Below are 21028 nucleotides of genomic sequence, written 5' to 3'. Positions count from 1 at the left end.
CCCTTAGTATACAGTTCATATTAACTACTACTGCATTGCTGAACTGCCTTGAGAGTCTGGACATAGGTCATACCCTAAGGAGTGGTCTGTGAAAAAATCTGTGTTTCAAGCTCAGTGGAAGTTGACAACCTGATCTGAGCCTTAATAGGTCATCCCCATTCTTTAAGAGGTGCCAGTAAAGGCACATCACAGTTCTCTCTCTCTCTCTCTCTCTCTCTCTCTCTCTCTCTCTCTCTCTCCATTGCCTCTGAAGAAAGTAGGTTATTTTTAGCTAAATCCTTTATGTTGCAAAAAGAAAAAGTGTGATGCTACATAGTTTACTGTTTAACTTTCATTAAGGCATTTGCTCATGAGGCACAGTATCTGCTCACATATCTTCCACTTCACTACCAGAAGCAATCTGTGCCTCTGCAGAAGCTCTCCAGTATTATCTGTTGACTTTGTTGCATGTGATAAGACAGTTGTGTTCTCCATCCATGAACTAGTTTATTTCTTACTTCTTATGTCTACGAGGCGTCAGATGTTGACTTCTTCTAAGGTGAGGAAGAGGACAGAGAGGAGAAAGTGAATGATGATGATGATGGTGGTGGTGGTAGTGATAAATGTCACCATCATCCTAAAGCGTTCATCCCATATGTTTTGATGTGCTGACTGCTTTGCAAAGATACTGCCCCTCTTCAGGAGCTACAACCCTCCAGTTCCTTAACAAATTCATTATATTAAAAATCATTTGCATCAACCTTGATACCATAGTCAGACTACAGTTTTAAAAGGCCTCTCTCCTGACTTGCTTGGGAGAAACATCAGCTGTCCATTGTAACAAACAGTAGGGCAGGAGGTTCAAGTAGAGGGAAGAACAGAAGACTATCTGAAGTATCTCATCTTGAGAAATAGAAAAGTCAAAATTTATGAGCCCTTAAGTGGTTCGGTAAAATAAGTAATCAAGGATGCATGGGGAGTGTGATGCTTCTGACTACGGATTTGGGAACCTGTAATTAGACAAAGTATCCTGCATAACAATAGCCATTGCTAATTGTATATAAAGCTGTAATTCAGCCTGAGTTGCTGATAGTGCATTGCAAAGGCACAGTTTAAGTGGCCTGCAAATAGCAACAGAATTACAAGCTTAGAGAGCAGCCTTAGTATTCCAAGCATACAACTTGGATGAGGGGGGAAATATAGCAAAAGGAGGTAGGTGATTTAGTTACAATTCTTAGCAATGAGAACACATCAGCCCAACAAAATTTATGTTGGAATAGACTTAGACACACAGTTTATGAGGATGCACTTTATTGTGTGTGACACCACAAACTAATAACTGGAGCTGGATAGAGGAAAGATTGTAGATGACCTACAATCTATAGATAATCGTGTGTGAAATAGCATTTGGAGCTTCACTGCTTGATAACTGTTATAGATTTTTCAAGTCCCAGTCTTGCCAAAATGATCTCTCCAGAACTAGTGAAATATAGACACCAGGGAGAAAATAGAATTGTATCTTCTAATTTCTTGGCTTTTCTAAAGCACGATGATATTCTAGGAGGTGAAAGAAATGGATTATGAAAATGTGGTGTATGGTAAATTTAAGCATTTGTTCTGCTCTCCCTGTTTTGAATTTATGTAATGGTTTGTGGCTTGCTGGGAAATGATTAGCAGATTGACAAATGGTAGCTAGTGCCAAAACACATGTATTGTCACATCTATTACCAGAAATTGACATCATTCCAGAAATACATCCAGCCAGCAAATAAGAACTATGGCATTTTTTTTCCAATCACTATTGCATAGTCTAGCACCCTGGCCAAGTATAGTGAATCTCATTGTTTAGAGGATTGAAAAAAGAAAATGTTTCATGAGAAATAGTGTAATATATGTACTAAGTTGGTAATGCAAAGTATGAGATGCTTTGCACAGGAAAGTGTCAAGGACATTGGAATGCAGTAGGCCATCCATTTGTGCCTGAGATCAATATATGCTTTGTAAAAGATACAAAAAGAACAAAGAAAAATTAACTAGTACTGCTGTTGTCTATTATGGTGTGTGACACATGACAATGACAAAATTCTGTTACATCATCTCTGTTGGAGAGCACAATGTGATTTGATTGACCTCAAAAATGTTTGTGACATTCTTATAGAATTGCCAGGGGTACTGAATGGTTAAGTGACTTGCCCATGGTCACATAGCTTCTATTTTCAGGAGCAGAACCTTGAACTCAAGTCTTCCTGACTGTAAGGCCAACCTTCTATTTACTACACCAAGGTACCTGTCATTTTCATCTTTAAAGAGAATAGGTGAATTATCTTTTTAAAGATATAGATGTGATGTCAGTGGTACTGGGGAAGACCCATCCCTTACAAAATACCTCTTTACCTGTTGCTGATACAGGAAACTTCCACAAAGATTCCTTTACCTTAAAGCTTTCTGAGCAAGTTGAACTGTAATCCCCTTACCTAGATAATGATTTAAGTTATTATCAGCTATGTATTCATTCATTGGAAGGAACTTCACATATTTTCTTGAAATTTGGTTTTGACAAGGGAATGAGAAGAGCCAGAGAGCCCTAGGTATCTGAGGGGAGCATATAAAGAATTTTCCAGAGCAGATGGAAGAGTGGAGGGGGTGGAGTTGAGGTGAGAGTAAAGAATGTAGAGGCTGGATAGATTATTAAAAAATAGCTTATTTCACATTTTTGCTTAGGACTTTGCATAGGAATAATTATGCTATTTGGGCTAGAGTGATACAGAGAAAATATGTTGGCTACAGAATTGAGGACCTGGGTTGAAATTCCACTTCTGTTACTTACTATCCATGTGATTCTGGACAACTCATTTAACTTCCTTAGGCCTCTGTTTACTTCTCTGTAAAATGGAGATTAGGGAAAAGTAAACTAGATAATATCTGAAGTCCCTTCTGTCTTAATTCCTTCATAAGAACCACATTTTCATTTCATTAAACTAATTCTGAAGACTTGATTCAACAAAGATTTTTAATCAAAATTATTTTAAATCTAATATTTTTGTCTTTAAAGGGAAGAAAAAGGTAAATTACTACTTTGAATCACCCAGTGAATGAAGGAGCATTCACTGAAGAGTAAGTTCTTAGAGGAAAACTCAGTAAATGATTATATACTTCTCCCACTCTAAAATCTCGGCAGATAGAATTTCTGCATAGGATTTAACAGCCATTAACAAACCACAAGATAAACAGATTGAAAGAGACAGCTGAGCCAGCCACTTGCTAGCTCATCTTGAATTTACTTCCTTTTATTACACAGACTTGGAACTGAGATGAGTGAATTTCCTGAAAGAGAATAATTGAGTTTATAAGTGTCATCTATTGTAAGAGAATAATTTTCTGAAATTAATGAAATAGGAGACGGAGTTGTGGGCACTTTCTGCCAATGTGAAGTATAGTATAACTTAATCATAGGATCATAGTAGTGGTAAGAAAGAACATACTTTATCCACTCTGGCCAAATCCTTATCCATCCTCTTTCATGTCTGTTAAGACTGCCAGAGAAAAACTTTTGTGCCCTCTTAGGGAGCTATGCTAGTGTTTCAAAGTTCCTTTGGGCAGCTATTTCTCCCTTAACACCTAAATTTCCTCATTCTTAAATTCTCCTTCATGTAAAGTTATTCAAGGACATTTCAGCACTGTCCAAGTAAGGTCCTTAGCTCAAGACCTGTTGACTCATTTTTTCACTGTGACAAGAGTCACAATCGTGAACATAAAAATGGTCTCTGAGATGACTCCAAGATAGAACCATTGGTCGTGAGCTTTTTTTGCACCTGCTAAAATACATAGTGGTGGCAGAATTCAATGAAAATTCCCTGAAACACACCCCTAAAAAGGAATTATTCTATTGGTTAAGAAATGATTTGAGAAAGCTACCTCAGGAAATATCAAAAACAAGTAGCCTAGAAAAAAAGTTAGTCCAATAGAAGTTAAAAGAAAGGCTTCTCATTGTAAAACAAACCAGCATTATCATGAGCAAATATGGCATGTAAATATTGAAAGAACTATGGATTTGTACTCAAAAGACCTGGTGCTCAGAGCTCTGACATTTCTCATCTTCACCACCCTTAGCTCCAGTTCCCTCGTTTGCAATATGATTATAATTGTTCTTGCACTGCCTAGCTTACAGGGTTGTTGTGAGGAACAAATGGGACAATGTATGAAAAAACATAAGCTTGATAGAGCAACCGGCAGTGTGCTGGTAAATGCTTAAAAGAGAACTAAACAATTCTCTTTTAAAAAAATATATCTGTGACATGCTTTAAATTAAATCTGCATTATTAACATTTCTCATCACTTTCTTAAAGCTAGATAATCAACAAAGCAATACATCAAGCCCTTAGGTTTAGCATTTACTGACTTCTGAGTTATAAATGCTCACACTGGACATTTAATAATTAGCTCTCTTGAGCTGCCTTCAGCGCATGCCTGACACTACTCTGAATGGGAATTGAAAAATTAGTCATGTCTCAGCCCACGAGGGCATCAACCACATGCTAACATTTACAAATCTGTATGTCCAAAACATATTTCCAGGGAGCTGAGTTCTGTTCTGGACTGTCACATTTCTTTAGTCTCTTTGTAGCTTTGAGGAAATTAAGAATATTTTTCTTTCTTTCATAAGACCACACCTCTGACTTAATTGGTATTGAGAACTTCTGATGAGGAAACTTCTACCAACACAGAACTGCCTTGATTCTGCAACTTTTACTCTGGGAAAGTTGCCTAGGCCAATGAGAGGTGATAACTCGGCCAGGATCCCACATCCAAGACATCAGAGGGAGGGCTTGAATTCAGGTTTTCTGACTTGGGAGCCAAATCTATCTTGTAAATTGTACTGCCTCTCATTTACGAATCACTACACATGCACACACATAGTACTTTATAAAGTGCTTTTCCCTCAACAACCCTGTGAGGTATAGTAGGTATATTATTTATGCTTTATACAGTATAAATACATAAGGATTTATATGAAGATTGTGGCATAGCTAACAATGTAGTTTTGTTGCATTGAAGAATGTATATAGGTAATTACTGACATATGGAGCTTTGAAAGGTAGCTTACAGACATATTATAGGGGGCCTTAAAATACCAATCTAAGCAATTTGTAATTATCCCAGAGGCAATGAGAAGCCACTGATGGGTTTTGTTTCGTTCTTTTTAAACAGGAAAATTACTTGATCAGTACTATTTAGTAGGGAGATTAACTTGACAGTTTGTGAAGGACAGATTGGAGAGGAGGGAGCCTAGAGATATAGAAACTAATTAGGAGGCCAAAACCAGATGACAGATGATAAGGACCTCACCTAGGGTGATGGCAATCTGAGTGGGGAGAAAATAATAGGTATGAGACATTGAGGAGAGAAATTCAGCAGAGATTGGCAACTGATCAGGGTCGAAGAAGAGAAAGGAAAAAGTCAAAGATAATTCCAAGGTTATGCACCTATATGACTTGGAAAATTATGTTCCCCCAAGAAGAAGAGAGGGCTCATGGGAAAGGGCCCAGTTAGGGAAAAATAAGACAAGTATGATTTGGGATATGAAGTACTTGAATAGGGGCAAAGGGCTATAGCTGGTGTTGGCCTCAAATATAGCTTGTTTTTCCTTCTTCCAGAGAGGAAAGGCGTATAACCACTAAAGTAAAAGATTAAGTAATTTTAGCAGGTCTCTGACTCCTGTGAAAGATTGATTTTCAACACAGGTAATAGAATTCAAGTAACTGTGACCTATGAATTTTCTGTCCAAGTTATATGTAGGAGTTTTTTTTTTTTAACAATAAGTGGTGCTTCAAAAAATGTTCACAAAATAGAGCCATCTCCTAAAGTGAAAAATCTCCTGGAAAAGAAAATTTTCCCTCAAGAAATCCAGGAATTAGGCTGTGTCCATTTTTAACAGCTGGTGTTTGATCACAGTCAGTAGTTGTCTTTATACTTAATCAGTTAGCTTGAAAGAAAACCTGGGAATAAAAACATAAAAGCCTCTGAAATGATGAAAGCAACAAGAACCTAACTAAACATTCTTCAGGAGGGGTGGGGTTAGAACATGAATGATTTATGATGCCTTTTGGGCTACATTTCAAATACCTGAAGACTTATGTTAGGATGAAGATCTATTTGCAAAAGAGTATATCAAACTACTCCATGAATATGCAAATATTTGGCCATCACATTTAAGTTGTGGAATAAATGCCAAAATTAAAAACCAGATGTCAAATGCCTCTGCTTTTCACCTTCGTGAAAGGCAGCCCTGCATAGTGAATTTTTCCAGGAACTACATTCTAGTAAGGTCCCCCTGTGTTCCCTGTACAGTTGGTTTTTTCAATCAAGTATAATACATTCTAATTATGAACTCTGCAAACTTCCTTCTCAGTTAATATCAATCTGTCCATTAATCATCATTAAATAATTTCTGAATCCATCACACAATACTATCAAGTCATTGAGCTCTCTGGCCATAGTCCTAGCTGAGCTAATAGAGATATTCAGACTGTAAGCATCCTGATACAAGTAAATGCCCCCTGTTCCAAGAACAGAGTGTAGGGATGGCTCTCAAGATGCACCTTCAGAAGTAGGAATTGTCCTTACACTTCATGTCAGGTTTGGAGTCAGGAGATCTGTGTTCAAATATCACCTCAAACTTGTACTAGCTGTGTAACCATATAACTGGCTGTATGGACAAATTGGTTAATCTCTCTGAACCTAAGGTTGCTTTACTACAAAACAGGGATAATAATAATTGCACCATCTCCTTCAAAAGGTTGTTATAAGACCCTTTTCCATTCCTAAAGAAAGATATAGACAGATTGATATAGATATAGATATAGAGATAGATATAAATTTTCCTGTATGAAGTGAATCACTAGCTGCTAGCAGCCAGGCCCAAAAGCTAGTCTAATTGAGACAAGGTACTGTGAAGGAAAAACAAATGCCTGAAACTAGTGCCTCCTCTCAGATCCTGGTGGAGATAGCCTGAGACCTTGTATCCAAGAGCCCTCCAAGAATAGCCTTTCTCTCCCACAAATTACATCATCCCACAGCCATGAATGCCACCCCTAAGTCATCAATGACTACAGCAATTCTTGTGAAGATTGCCTACCATCCCTACCACCAACCACCACCAACTGTCACCTGTGAGCAGGCTGGCCCAAAAGCAAATGGAACAGTAAGATTACTTCCTTGTAGCCATCATAAAGGAAAAACCTTTGTGAAGGTGTGACTTGGCAATTGCCTCTAGAGGGCAGGGGTGAAGGGGAACAATCTATTAGCCCTCCTAAATTAGTGATCTATAAGATATTTCCACCATAATGTCTTTCTGTCTCTTCATTTTACCAATACCCATGAGCCTCTATACCACACTTCTTTCCTCAAGTTTATGGATTTTTCACAGGAGTGTATTGCTACAGCCTTACACTATAATATTCTAGCCATGAATTATGTTCCACTATGTCTCAGTGATACCTACTATGTAATATTTTATTTACCTTCTTGTGTTGAGCTCTCCAACTCATTTTATTACCCAAACTCTGCATACATATATATTTTCATGTGTGTGTGTATATGTATATATATATATGTGTGTGTGTGTGTGTGTGTGTGTGTATATGTATATATATATATATATGTGTGTGTATATATGTATGTTTGTATGTGTATATAGATAGATAGATAGATAAACATATGTACACACATATATATAAGACTAGGTCTTGGTTGACTAGACTGGTGGGCCTAATCTAGTATTTTTAAATTTAATAGGGACAAATGTAAGTTCTTATACTTAGGTTCAAAAAATCATCACCACAAATTAAAGGTTAGAGAGGCCTGGCTGAAAACAATCTCAGGTTTTTAATGGATTTGCAGCTCAATATGAGTCAACAGTGTAATATGGGAGCCCTAAAAGCTAATGTGATCTTCCCAGCCATTTCCATATCATGCCACCTGTGCTCCAGACATAATCCTCATCTCCCTCCCAATGAATGCTTGGGCTCCACTTCTAGGACACAGGGCTCAGTTAAACAAGTTTTTGCCTTATCTCTTGGAACCAGGCCGCTGGGCCATTAAAACAGCAGTGAGGAGAAACAAAATTTTACAGGCTTTTTTTTTCTTAATCCTTCATAAGAACCTGAAATTAAAATGAGGAAAGAGGGTAATTTGGAATGGAATTATAACGATTTCTCATCTTGGCACTTAAAACCCTTCACAGTCTGATTACAGCCTACCTTTCCAGGCTTGTCATACATTTTTCTATGTTTTAGCCAAACCAGCCTACCTTCTGTTCCATAGATTCAGCAGTCTATCTCCTTCCTCAGTGTGTTCATTCTTGGAAAATGTGCCTTGGCTCCATTTAGGATCTCAAGCTTCCTTTAGGTCTCATTTCATATACCACCTCCTATAGAAAAATCTTTCCTAATACCTTCTTATTAGTGTCTTCTCCCTTCCAAAATAATTATGCATATATTTATATTTAGATGTTGTAAACACTTTCCCAGTAAAATGTAAGCACCTTGAGGTCAGGGGGTATTTTTAAGATTTTTTTTTAAGGCAATTGGGGTTAAGTGAGTTGCCCAGGATCACACAGCTAGTAAGAGTGAAGTATTTAGTCTGAGGCCAGATTTGAACTCAGGTCCTCCTGACTTCAGGGCTGGTGCTCTGTCCACTGCACCACCTAGGTACCCTTCAGATTGTTTTTGTTGCTACCTTATCTAAAGCCTGTTACTCATTGAGCATTGTTAGTTTGGATTAGATAGGTAGAGTTCCTCTGACAAGAGTAGACTGCTGCCTGTGCAAACCTGCTTTAAATGCTTACTCTTGTCCTGTAGTACAGTCACTGATGCTTATATCCAAGGAACAGCTTTCACTGAGCTCTTTATCTGAGTGCTTTGTGGTCACTCTCTCCCACATCTATTACCACTGATAACCACTAAGGCAAAAATGCCCATTTGCTGCTTGGATAACACTAATGTAGGAGGCTCCTGAGGATGTGCTTTAATACTTTGTTTATCTTACGTTGACTGCTTTGCCAGATGTGGTCAGCAATTAGCAGCATGCTGTTAATGCACTGATATAAAGAGTTGATACAGCAGCTATTGGTGAGATGTTCTTAGAACAAACTTCTAAAACTCCAAATTCAGTCTCTTCCTGTTCTACCTCCCCTCTTTTGTCTTCATTAAACCATGAGTGATCATCCTCCATCTTGTGTGTTTACTGCATAACAGATTTTATGCTTTGATACTCCATTTTATACCGATGAGACAAAACTTCTATTTCAGAAAATTGTGTTAAAAGATTCTATTTGTTTTTCCCTTTTAATTCTATTTATTCTGTTGTCTGCTATGCAATAACATTAAATTACTATTTCATATCAATTGCAAATTCAATAAAGCTAAAAAATAAGTTCCTTTCTACCCAAGCAAATATTTATCCTACAAATCTAATGTTGGGAAAATTTCCCCAAGTTATGCTCCAACTGGATTATTTAGTTTTAAGTGGTAAGATGATGAACCAGTTTTACTGGAGAGCTTTTTCTCTTAGTATTTTTTTTCCTCTGCAAGTTCCCTTTTAAAGATTAAAACTACCAAAACTTTGCTACTCAGAATAGCTAGCTATCCTCCATGGAGGTTAACCTTAGTCCCATTCCCTTCCATATCTTTAATCGATCTCATTCTCCTTCCTGAATCCTCCCTCTCAATCTATAAACATACACAGAGTTCACTTAACCTAAAAGATTATTTCTCTCTATGACTTGACCTAACACCCCTTTGCTCTTCCCTTCTTCTATCTTTTTATTACCATGTTGCTAGAAAAAATTATTTTATATTTGATACTTTCATGGTCATACTGCCCATTTGGTCCAGTGGAAAGATCATTTACTATGAGGTCAGAGGACTTGCTTTCAAACCCTGCCTCTGGCCACATACTAGCTTTGTGACCTTGGTCAAGTCATTTAACCTTCTTGTGCCTCAGTTTCCTCATTTACAAAATGAAAAGTTGAACTAATTGGCTAGTCAAGTTCCTTCTAGCTTTAGATCTGTGATTTTATTATCCTCTTATAATCTAACTTCCAACCCTCAATTTACACTGCTATCTCAATGTTCACTGTTGGCCTCCTAATTGCCAAATTCAGTAACTTTGCCTCAGGTCTTATACAGCCTGAACTCTATATAGTGGCTAATTATTAACATTTATATCACTCTAAATTTTACAAAGAACTTTCTTAACAGGTACTCCAGAGGTAGGTTGGCCACTGTGTTATTATCCAGAAATCTTACATATGAGGAAACTGAAACTTTTGTAATTTAAATGACTTATCCATATTGACATAACTAAGTTCACAAATGTCTCAGATTTTTTTTTTGTGAGGGGCACCATAATGCCCCCTTACAAGATTCAGCACAATAATATTTAACAAAGTAATGATCCCTTCCTGCTTCACAGTGTCGATTTTGGACACATGGAGTTTGAAGTGCTGATAGGACATTCAGTGAGAGATGTATTAAACACACCAAAAGATACTGGTCTGCAGGTCAGTATATCAGAATTAGAGATGTAGATTTCATATCTTCCTCTTTTAACCATCTCTTCCATTCCCTAAATCTCCCACTCTACTGGATGCTTCCTCTCATCATGGAAATGTTTATTTCTCCTATACAAAAAAAAAAAAATCACTTGATATCATTTTGTGTTAGGCAGCAGTTCCCTGATGCAGTTCTCTTTACCCTAACATAGCTTTCTCCCCACACACAACCTCCCCATAACTTCCTTTAGTCCCTAGTGGCTTCCTGGTGAAGCATCTTCCCTTCACGAAACTTCATTGGCCCTAATTTCTCTGGTGTAGTTCCCTGGCCTAGGCCAATAAAAAATCTAAGTCCTGTAAGCTTGGCGCCTCTTGAACTTGGTGGGTGCCTGAGACCACACCAGTTGCCCTACCTTAATGACAGGCCAGTTTCCAGATTGAGAATGTCAGGAGGATGCTTACAGAGAAACTAAGCACCTCTCTATTCTTACTGTATATCCTTGTTGGATATCCTTGCTATGTTAGGGCAAAGTAAACATCCTGTTTTGTTAAATGTTCAGTGACTTGTGAGTGCCTCATTTCATTGCAACATCGACCCTGAACTAAGAGGGTTCTGGCTTTAAAGTTGGGTCTACAATACTTTTCAACCTATCAACCTTCTTCTCTTTCCTCTTTCACTACTGAACTAGAAAAAAAGTATTAGTCTACATGGTTGGCTTTGAATTTTTCACCACTTAGTCGTTCCTTAGTTCTTTGCAAATTAGTTGCTGTTCCCAAAACTCTGCTGAAATGGCTTTGTCAAAAAAGGTCTCTAAAGCCTTTATTGCCAAATTAAATTTTCCATGTTTTCATCCTCTTTGGCCACACTATGACATTGCAATGGATAACCAACTCTTTTGTGTTGGTAGGCATCTGTATGTGATTACCAAGCACTTGATTTTTTGGTGACCCTTCCCAATATTCTTGGTATGTCTTTAGTTTCACTCTCAAATCCTACTTCAAGCCCAGCCATATGCTTTGGTACAGCTTTGCCTGAACTTCTAATTATGCTGATTCCTCAAGTATGAATAAAGGGCTATATGAGTTAGAATCTTAAAGTTTAGGAGGCCTTAAGTTACCTCATGAATGTCTGTCAGAATCTTTCTTCAACATCCTTGACAGCCTTATGCTCTCTTTATCTTCAAAACAATTCCAGTGCCTTTCCCACTCTGACCTTCAACCTCCCCCTGTCCCCCACTGTTCACATGTGGTGTTCCAGAAAAAAAAAAAAGCTACCCAGATTCTAGGCACTCTTGGTGTGAACAACCACATCCACTAATAACCATAGTTCATAAGCTCAAGTTCTATATTTGTTAAAAAAAAAAAGTAAAAGAATGAGGAAAATAACTATCATATTGGGTACATCCTATATATGGAGGATTAATGGGGCAACCTAGAAAAGAATCACAAAGGATTAGAAGATATAGAGAGGACTCAATTTGATCCAGCAGAGGAAACTGCACCATGAGAATCATGAACCCATCCAAATGAATTCAAATTATTATTTGCATACATGTAGCATATAATCTTGCCGGCTTGACCATGAACTCCTTAAGGGTAGGAACTGCTTCTTATTCATCTTTGTACCCAAGTACCAAGCAAACTCCCTTGCATAATCAGCAGGATAAATGTTTAATTGAAATATTTCTCTTTAGTGAATTGAAACAACTCAGGAGAAGCAGTGTGGCAAAATTGATAGATAGGACTCTGATCCAGAAACACCTGATTTTGATTCCTGCCTCTATATGCTGGACGTTTGACTACACACCCAGTGCTCTAGGCATATCTCTGCTACAAGTTGTAGAGAAGACACTAATTTGTATTGGTGAAGGGGATTTCCTCATTAAAGTTGCCTAAACCAATGAAATCAGGGTTCCAGTCCTCAATATAACTCAAATAATGACAAATATTAAAACTAACCTACCCAAGAATTTCTTTTCCCAGAATAATGTACAAATCTTTCTTGGTTTTCCCATATGATCATTCATGATTGAGAACCAATAGCTGATAATAAGTGATGCTCCCAATGTCATTTTGGCATTTCAAGTAATAAGGTATAAGCTAGTAACCCTCTCTCCTTAGTCCCTGCAGTACAGAGTGCTGTGCTAGGTACTGGAGGAGAAACAAAATTTTTAAGATACAACCCTGCCCTGAATGAACTTTAAAGTCTTGTGCATTTGTGAATAGTTAAATAACAATATGAGACAATGGCAAAAAATGATATTGAATGTAATATATTACCAAGTTTTTTAAGTGGTATGAATAACAAATGATTTAAGTTCTTAGAAGGCAGATATTACTGACTGTGGGAGAAGTTTTCTTGTGGTAAAGTTGGAGTGAGACAACTCTTGAAGGATAGCTATAAGTTGGATAGCTAAAAAGAGCCAATAAAGCTGGAAGAATCACAGTGTTCTTAGAAAATAATGAAGAGACCAGCATTAGGGTACTTCAGTGAAAATTTAATCATGAAAGAACATTGTAGGAGTCAACTTTGGAAAGATAGTTTAAGAGGAAATTGTAGAGCGCTTCGAATGACAAGCTAAGAAGTTCAGATTTTATCCTGCAGGAAATGGAAAACCACTGCACATTTTTGAGCAGGGGAGCCTTATGATTTTTAAAAAAAAAGCTTGTCTCATTTTAAAACATTTACAAAAAGAAAATAAAATTAAAAAGTACCATTTTTATAGGGCAGAAGTCTTGACCTGTCAAGTAGATAGTTGGGTTTACTGCTATAAATTATTAACCTAATTCATGGAACATATTTTCTCAATCTGGAAAATATCATAGAGATTATCTAGTATGGTTATTTGCCTCATATTGAAAATAAGGAAATTGAGCCCCCCCAAAAAAAATGTGACTTGTCCAATGTCACATGGTACAGCTAGTACCATAAAGGAAATACTAAAGACAATTATTGGCTTCTTTTTTTCAACTTAGCTCTTATGGAATCTAGGTATCAAATGTTGTCCCTTCTTTCTTATCTATAATTTGTGTCTCCAAAATGGAACATATAAAATGCTATGTGTAATATTATTCCTGCAGTAGTTACTTGATAATCTTGCTGCTTACTGACTTTAAAAATAAGTACAATAGAAAGAGGTGATTTCTGGAATGTGTATAATAAAGATATAACACAAAGTTGTTAGTGAAAAATTTAATAAATTATGTTTACATTTAGGCTTATATTGCCAGAGCCAATTTTATGTAGAGGATAAGAGCTTTTTGCATACAAAAATGTGTTTCTTGAGTCTTACTCTACAGAATTAAATATGCCTTGTGAAGTTCACTTCCTAATAGTGTTAAGGCAGACATATTAATTAAAGAATTATAATTTACAACAAAAGGCAAAATAGAAATACAGTTCATCAATATGTTACTTCTTTCCTGACAAATAAACTTGCATTCATTCACTCTTAATTCTGAATGAAAATGGACATTGTGACAGAATAGGGTTTGGTTCTAAAAAAATCCTGTTTCAGAGAAGATGAATTTTGGAAATTTTTTATTTCAAGACAAATAGTAATAGCAAATAATTGCCCTATGGAGTTGATCTGACCATTGTTTTATGAAGAAATTACTCCTGAGAACGTGAGTAAAGTTTTATTAAATGGCCTCCTAAAAGCATGAAGGAATTATGCAGCTAGGTGGCATAGTGGGGAACTAGTTGTTCAATGAATAGAGTGTCAGGCCTGGAGTCAGGAAGACTCATCTTCCTGAATTCAAATCTGGCCTCAGATACTTACTAGCTGTGTGACCCTTGGCAAGTCACTTAACCCTGTTTGCCTCAGTTTCCTCATCTTCAAAATGAACTGGAGAAGGAAATGTCAGACCACTGCAGTATCTCTGCCAAGAAAACTCCAAAAGGTATCAAAAAGAACCAGACATAACTAAAAATGACTAAACAACAATCACAAAATACATACTTTATATACCAAGGCAATTAGTGATTGAACTGAAATCTGGTCAAATGAAATACAAATTTATTTATTATTATTATTAAATCATAAAGAGATAGTATATGGACCCTCTTATGAAGAAATTTCTCATAAATAGTAAATGTACTGAATACAGAGATTATTCTATCCATTTATTTGTTTATTATTATTATGCTCACACAGAATTCTCCTTTAAATGAGAATGTTCTTCCATTTCAGATAGGCTTTATATTAACCCAGAGAGAAATAATTCTGCTTCACAGTAGGTGAACTGATTTTATATTTTCTGATTATTCAGAATTGCTAAATTATGCATTTGTGTGCCTACAGATGCAATAATTTTACTGTTTCCATGAAAAGGCATCTTGCAAATGCTAAACATATTGTTTATTTTCAGTGTATATATTTTAAAATATGTGTTATTTACTTGATAGACTTGAATCAAAGGAGCCATTCCTGTCTGTTGGGTGAGTATGTCTGCAAATCTTCTTTCAACATTAATTGTTTAACTCAGTTGAATAATAGGGTCCTTCTAATATCATGTAAATTCCATATTCCATATGAAGTCATATCAATGCATGCTTTATTCATAGAACATCAATGTTTATGGGTTTTTTTAATTCTTTCATGAAAATTTGCCATCTAATGTGTGCAGTAAATAATTTTGCAGCATGAATAATCCAGTTAGTGAATGAATATAGAATTTCATGCCCTTCAACAAAACATAACACAAAGGAAATTTAAAAGGTAGATTTATAACGGAAAGGTAAGTTTGGTTTTGGGTATTTGTTCTCCCAGGTCCTCTTAATCTTAACATTTCTGTCTATCCAATTTCTCTTCTCTCTTTTTCTCTCATTTTCTCTGATTCAGTGTTGCTTCCTCTCTTCTTCTCTAAACTTGTCTTCCAATACATGTTCTTTTCCACTTTCCTCTTATCTCACTTTCATCTCCCCAACACCATCATACTGAATGCTGCTCTGAACACACAGAGGAAGAACCCTGAGGCAAATAAAGGTGAGACTTCAAGCTAACGAGCTCTGGTGTGTAAACACTGAATCATGGCAGGGGTCTCAAATTCCAACTGCTCTTTCAAAGATTTTATTATTTTATGGCACTGCTAACAATAGTGTACATTTGCCATTATTGCAATTTGGAACTCACTGAATGTGTTTCTTTTTTGTTATTGAGGAGTAAATTTTGTGAAATATAAAAGTTTATTCTACTTAATAGCTAGCCAATTAGTAAGTATTAAGTACTTTTAATGCCTAGTACGAGGATATGTGGTATTGAATATGAAGAAGAGATAAATGATGTTCTCTCTTGGTGCTTGCTTTTAGGGAAATTACAGGGGAGTTGGCAAGAGTAGTGGTGCATTTGTAAAGAAAATTGAACTAATGCCAATTAGGTTAACCAGAAACATCATAGTAAGGGCTTTTAATTGGAAATGATCAGCATTACTTTTTTCCCATTACTTTAAATTTTGCTACTAGATGTCAAGTGCTAAGCTCATCCACTGACCAGTGGAATTCTTTCTTCTTTCCCAAGCATCTAAGAAATACTTTTAAACTCAATCCAAATAACAAACAGAAGAATCAGTGCAGTGTGTTATGTTTACCAGAAAATTTTAAAATAGAAAAAACAATTTGTTTCATATAAACCTTTTCAGCAGATTTGTTTTCCACATTTTGGTAATTGCCTTATGATTGAAATGGATTTTCCAATTTTCATTCTCTTGTCAAAAGGGACTGAAGTAACACTGTGGTCTTACTTGATGCAAAGTTTTTGTTTCATTTTGTTTTGTCTGGTACTGTTCCCTCTTCTCATGAATTAGTCTGCATTGATTCCATTTTTGTTTGTATAACGTCAAGACCACATCCTACATAACTTTTGTTTTTCATATTTTTTACATGTTTAACACCCTTCTCGACACTTTAACCCAAAAGAATGATAGTTGTTTGTATATAAACTCTTAACCTTTTAAATTCAGCCAGTGTTAATGTAAGCAGTATACAGCCCACAGATGTGAAGTCCCTGTTATTTTTTGGGAAAATTCCATCCCCCAGAAACCAAAGCAGGATCAACAGTGATAGTATTATTCCAACACAGACTCTGAGTCTCTTATAGTTTTTTCTGTATCTTTGCTTGCAGTGGTATATTAGGATAATAAAGTCATCTGCTGTACTCATGCACAGGCCTTTTGAGAGATAGGAACTGGGACTGGACCCATAATTTAATTGGCATAGTGAGCTTCCAGTAAGACCTTCCATAGCAATGCAGACAGTCACCTTAAAGTATTAGAGATACTACCTACAGCACTAAGAGGTTAAATGATTTGCCCTGAGTGATACAACCAATGTGTGTCAGAGACAACACTTGGATCCAGGTGGCTAGAAGACCAACTCTTTTTCCATTGCCACAATGCCTCTCTTGGTATACTAATTAAAAGTAACAAGTTATTTGGCTCATTTGCAAAGGCATTTGCTGTTCTTATATGGATTGTTAAGTGACGTCAAAGTATGGTATCATTTTTCTCAAGAACAATTTCTGTCTCTAATAAATGAAAAAAAAAATTGTTCTGGGCCTAAACTGGTTAAAAGTAATCTACCCCAAGAAGCTGCTTTAACTCTTCTGGGCCACTAGGGTCCTATTTAGCAACTTACTGCTCCACTGGACTATTACTGTTCTATGAGTCATTTTCAGGCATAATAGATCCATAATGGATCCCAACGGCAGCCAGAGAACTGAATTATTACTGAGCTGGTATTCCACATTCGATCAGAAAATAAAACTTTTCTTTTATATGCATTGCCTAGAGTTACATGCAGTCACAAAAAGATGATTTTTATATGAAGAAAGAAATGTACATGGAAATTAACCATCAAGTAAGAAAAAATAACAGACTGTCAAATCTTTATTTATAAGCACCAATAACTGTGAATAAATTTTGCAAAATGGGAAGAAGATATCAATACACGTTTAACATGTACTGTAATTAACATAAAGTTGTGAATCAGATTCCTTTCTTGATACCTATATACCCTGACTGGCATATAAAACTTAACCTGCCACTGTGAAAACTGACATTAAAGGGACAAATATTAAATTCAGCCAAAATATTCGTCAATCTAAAATTTCTTGGCACATGAAGAAAGGCTATTGATCTGTGATCAGAATCTCAAATTCTTAAGGAAAAAATGATCAGTTTAAAATTTCCCTCAAATTCACCATGGAAATTCCACTCAATGTCAAAATAAAAGAGCAGTTATGTGAGCAGTCTTGCCATGCCCCTCTTTTACCCCTAAAGCTACAGCTGCAAAATTCTGAATCCTTCTAGACTCTGATGGGCCTTGAAAACAACACAGGGCCCATCTCCTCATCTTCCTTCTTTGCTGAAAGTGCTGTTGGGTGCTCTGAAATTTAGCCAGACTTCACTTATAAAGAACCAGAGACATATAAAATTTCCTGGGTTTGTTAAGTTTTGAAATGTTCACGGTGTGAATTATTCATTGTAGTACTGTATACAAATACACAGACGTGTTTGTGTGTGTGTATATATATATATATATATATATATATATATATATATATATATACATATAAGTATGGGGTGTGTGTGTGTGTGTGTGTGTGTGTGTGTACACACATACATGTTCTAGAAAATTTTAAATTAGTATTTACTTTAATTTAAGCCTGAGCAATTTTAGGATTAAAAAAATCAAGTTCATTTTTGCCAATTATATTGACTCATAGCTATTATTATAAAACTCCAGGTGAGATAAATATCTTTAATGTAACAAAGAATAAAAAAGAGCTAAAAAAAAATATTCCCAAATTTTCCAAGGTACCTTTACATAGAAAGCCAAGACCTACAACATAAAACCATTGGCAAACCACTTTATATAACCCCAATTCACCCTATCATCTGAGGAGAAGGTAAAATAGAACTGGAATGATCCCTCACCCTAAAAGTGATTTAACCAGTGTTTGGTTGTAGCAATATCTTACTGGGCACTGCAGAGATCCAGTTATGCTCAGGATACCAACCATCAACCAATTCAATTTAAGTCCATCCTCCACTCTGCTGTCAAAGTTATCTTCCTTAAACACAGATTTGATGGTGTCATCCTCCTCCACTCCCCCGTCAATAAACTCCAGTTGCTCCCTATCAACTGCTGGATCAAATATAAAATCCTCTGTTTGGCCTTCAAAATCCTTCATAACTTGACCCTCTTCTACTTTTTCAGTCTTCTTACACCTCCCTCTCTCCCCACTACCACCACAACCACTTATTTTTCAGTCCAGTGTCACAGCATTTTTGCCATTTTTCATACCTGACACACCATCATCAGAGAGACATTTTTGCTACTTATCCCACATACCTAGAATACTCTCCCTCCTCATCTCTACCACCAAGCTTCCCTAGCTTCCTTCAAATCTCAGCTAAAATTCAACCTTCTATGAGAAACTTTTCCTAATCTCCCTTAATGCTAGATACCTTTCCTCTGTTGGTTAAATCCAATTTATCCTAGTATAGCTTGTTAGTACATAACTGTTTCCATGTCACTTCCTCGATTAGGCTGTGAATTCCTTAAGAGCAGGAACTATCTTTTGCCTTTCTCTGTAGCTCCAGAGCTTAGCACAGTGCCTGGCTTATTGTGGGTGCTTAATAAATGTTTACCGACTGACTATCTGACTGAATTCAATATCAACAACAGAAAGAAGGGAAAAGGAAGGAAGGAAGGAAGGAAGGAAGGAAGGAAGGAAGGAAGGAGAAGGAAGGAAGGAAGGAAGGAAGGGAAAGAAAAAAGAAAAGTTCATTGCTTTCTAGGAACTTGTCATCTAAGAATAAGGTGGTATATAAACAAGACTTTAAAATATGAAAAGAATAAAAAAATGTTCAGGATAAAAGGAAGATCAAGACAAAGTGTTCTAAGAAATTTAGAAGATAGAGTCATTTTAGGATTTCAGATGGAAACGGAAATCGTCTGAGATAAGCTATAGATGAGGAAACAATCATAAAGAAGTCGATTGATTTTCTCAGTTACATAGTATGCAAGGAATAGCAGGGAGTTCAAACCCAGGTCTTCTGACTACAACCCACTTGTCTTTGATCTGCACCATGACTTTCAGTTGAAGAAGCAAGGACAGAGAAATTCATGGATGAGGTGCACCAAAACTGGACTTTGATAATAATGGTTGAGATTTGTATAGTGCTTTAAAGATTACAAGAAGTATCACTTGATTACCAACAATAGCTGTTTAAGTAGATACTACAAATATTATTATCCTCAATTAACTAATAAGGTAATTCAGTTTTAGAGAGTTTAAATGATTTGTCTATTATCATATAGCTAATACAAAAGCAATAGTCAAAACTACCTAGGCCAAATTTCTTAAGGCCTTGAGAGAAAAGAAGGGAAACACTCATCACCTAAAGGGCAATGGAGAGACAGATGGTAGTGACTGTGAGAAGGCTGTATCATACAACCCAAGGGTCAACAGACTATGACAGAGGGCTAAATATTGCCCACCACCTATTCTATGGCCTGAGAACTACGCATGGTTTTTACATTTTTAAATACAATAATGGCTTGTGGTCATAAAAAAAAAAGCAGGAAAGGGGTACAGGATTTTCCCTACTGGGTATAGTTTGCTGACCCCTGAGCTAAGCAATGAGAAATTCTAAAGAACAGGAAAGATAGGGGTGGAGCCAAGATGGCAGAGTGAAAGCAGTGACTTGCGTGAGCTCTCCCCCAAACCCCTCCAAATACTCATAAAAAATGGCTCTAAACAAATTCTGAAGCAGCAGAACCCACAAAAAGACAGAGTCAAACAAATTTCCAGCCCAAGACAACCTGGATGATTGATCAGAAAGGTGTAGCGCGCTGGGCTGGGAGCGCAGCACGGGTACGTAAGCTGCAGCAAACCAGGAGCAGCCCTCAGAGGACTGAATTGCGGGCAGCTGTGGAGGTTTCCAGACTCCTCAATCCACGAATGCCAAAGACAACTTAGAAGGTCAGTGGGAAAAGTCTGTTTCTGTTGGTGGTCAGAGAGGAAGGCTGGGTTTCAACTCCATTCCCCAACAGCGTGGCCGGGGGGGGGGGGGGGGGGGGCTGGAGCTGCTTCACGAGCTTCCGGCCCACAGACTGAGGGGGAATCCAGTGGCTGATCAGAGAGGGACTGCAGGGAACTCTTTGCCAGTGCTGAGGCAGGAATCTCTTGCTTTGCCTGTGTGTGGATCTGGGTCACAGTTCTGGGCAGCAGTGCTGGGGTGAGGAGGAGCACTGGCGTGGTGGAGGTTGGAGTGGCTGTGGAGAGGAAACCTTCCTCACAGTTACAGGACAGAAAGGAATACTTGTGGTCACAGGCCAGGAAAGGAAAACACCTCCCCTTATCATACCACCTTGGAAGAACTGAAAATTTACAGGTCCCTACAAGTATCTCTGAAAACAGCTACACAAACCCCTGAAGCTTGGGACAGTACACTCTCCACATTGGAAGCAGACTCTTACCTTAACAACGA

General features: G+C 37.1%; 1 protein-coding gene across 10 annotated transcripts in view; it reads left to right on the top strand.

Annotated features, from left to right (window-relative positions):
* The window catches only part of RALYL (RALY RNA binding protein like), a 786001-nt gene that overhangs the window by 639237 nt on the left and 125736 nt on the right, over nucleotides 1-21028 (top strand). For 8 of the 10 annotated variants that reach the window (XM_078153349.1, XM_020995771.2, XM_020995770.2 and 5 more), the window contains one exon: nucleotides 14940-14972. The exons of the other annotated variants lie outside the window; for them this stretch is intronic. In XM_078153349.1, the coding sequence (XP_078009475.1) occupies nucleotides 14940-14972 (33 nt within the window). The remainder of the gene's footprint in view (nucleotides 1-14939; nucleotides 14973-21028) is intronic. 10 annotated transcript variants of the gene reach the window in all.

The sequence above is a fragment of the Phascolarctos cinereus genome, unplaced genomic scaffold (assembly GCF_003287225.1).
Source record: "Phascolarctos cinereus isolate Bilbo 61053 unplaced genomic scaffold, phaCin_HiC Scaffold_4;HRSCAF=312, whole genome shotgun sequence".
NCBI lineage: Eukaryota > Metazoa > Chordata > Mammalia > Diprotodontia > Phascolarctidae > Phascolarctos > Phascolarctos cinereus.
The sequence above is the reverse complement of the archived record's forward strand: the minus strand, read 5'-3'. Positions and strand labels throughout refer to the sequence as shown.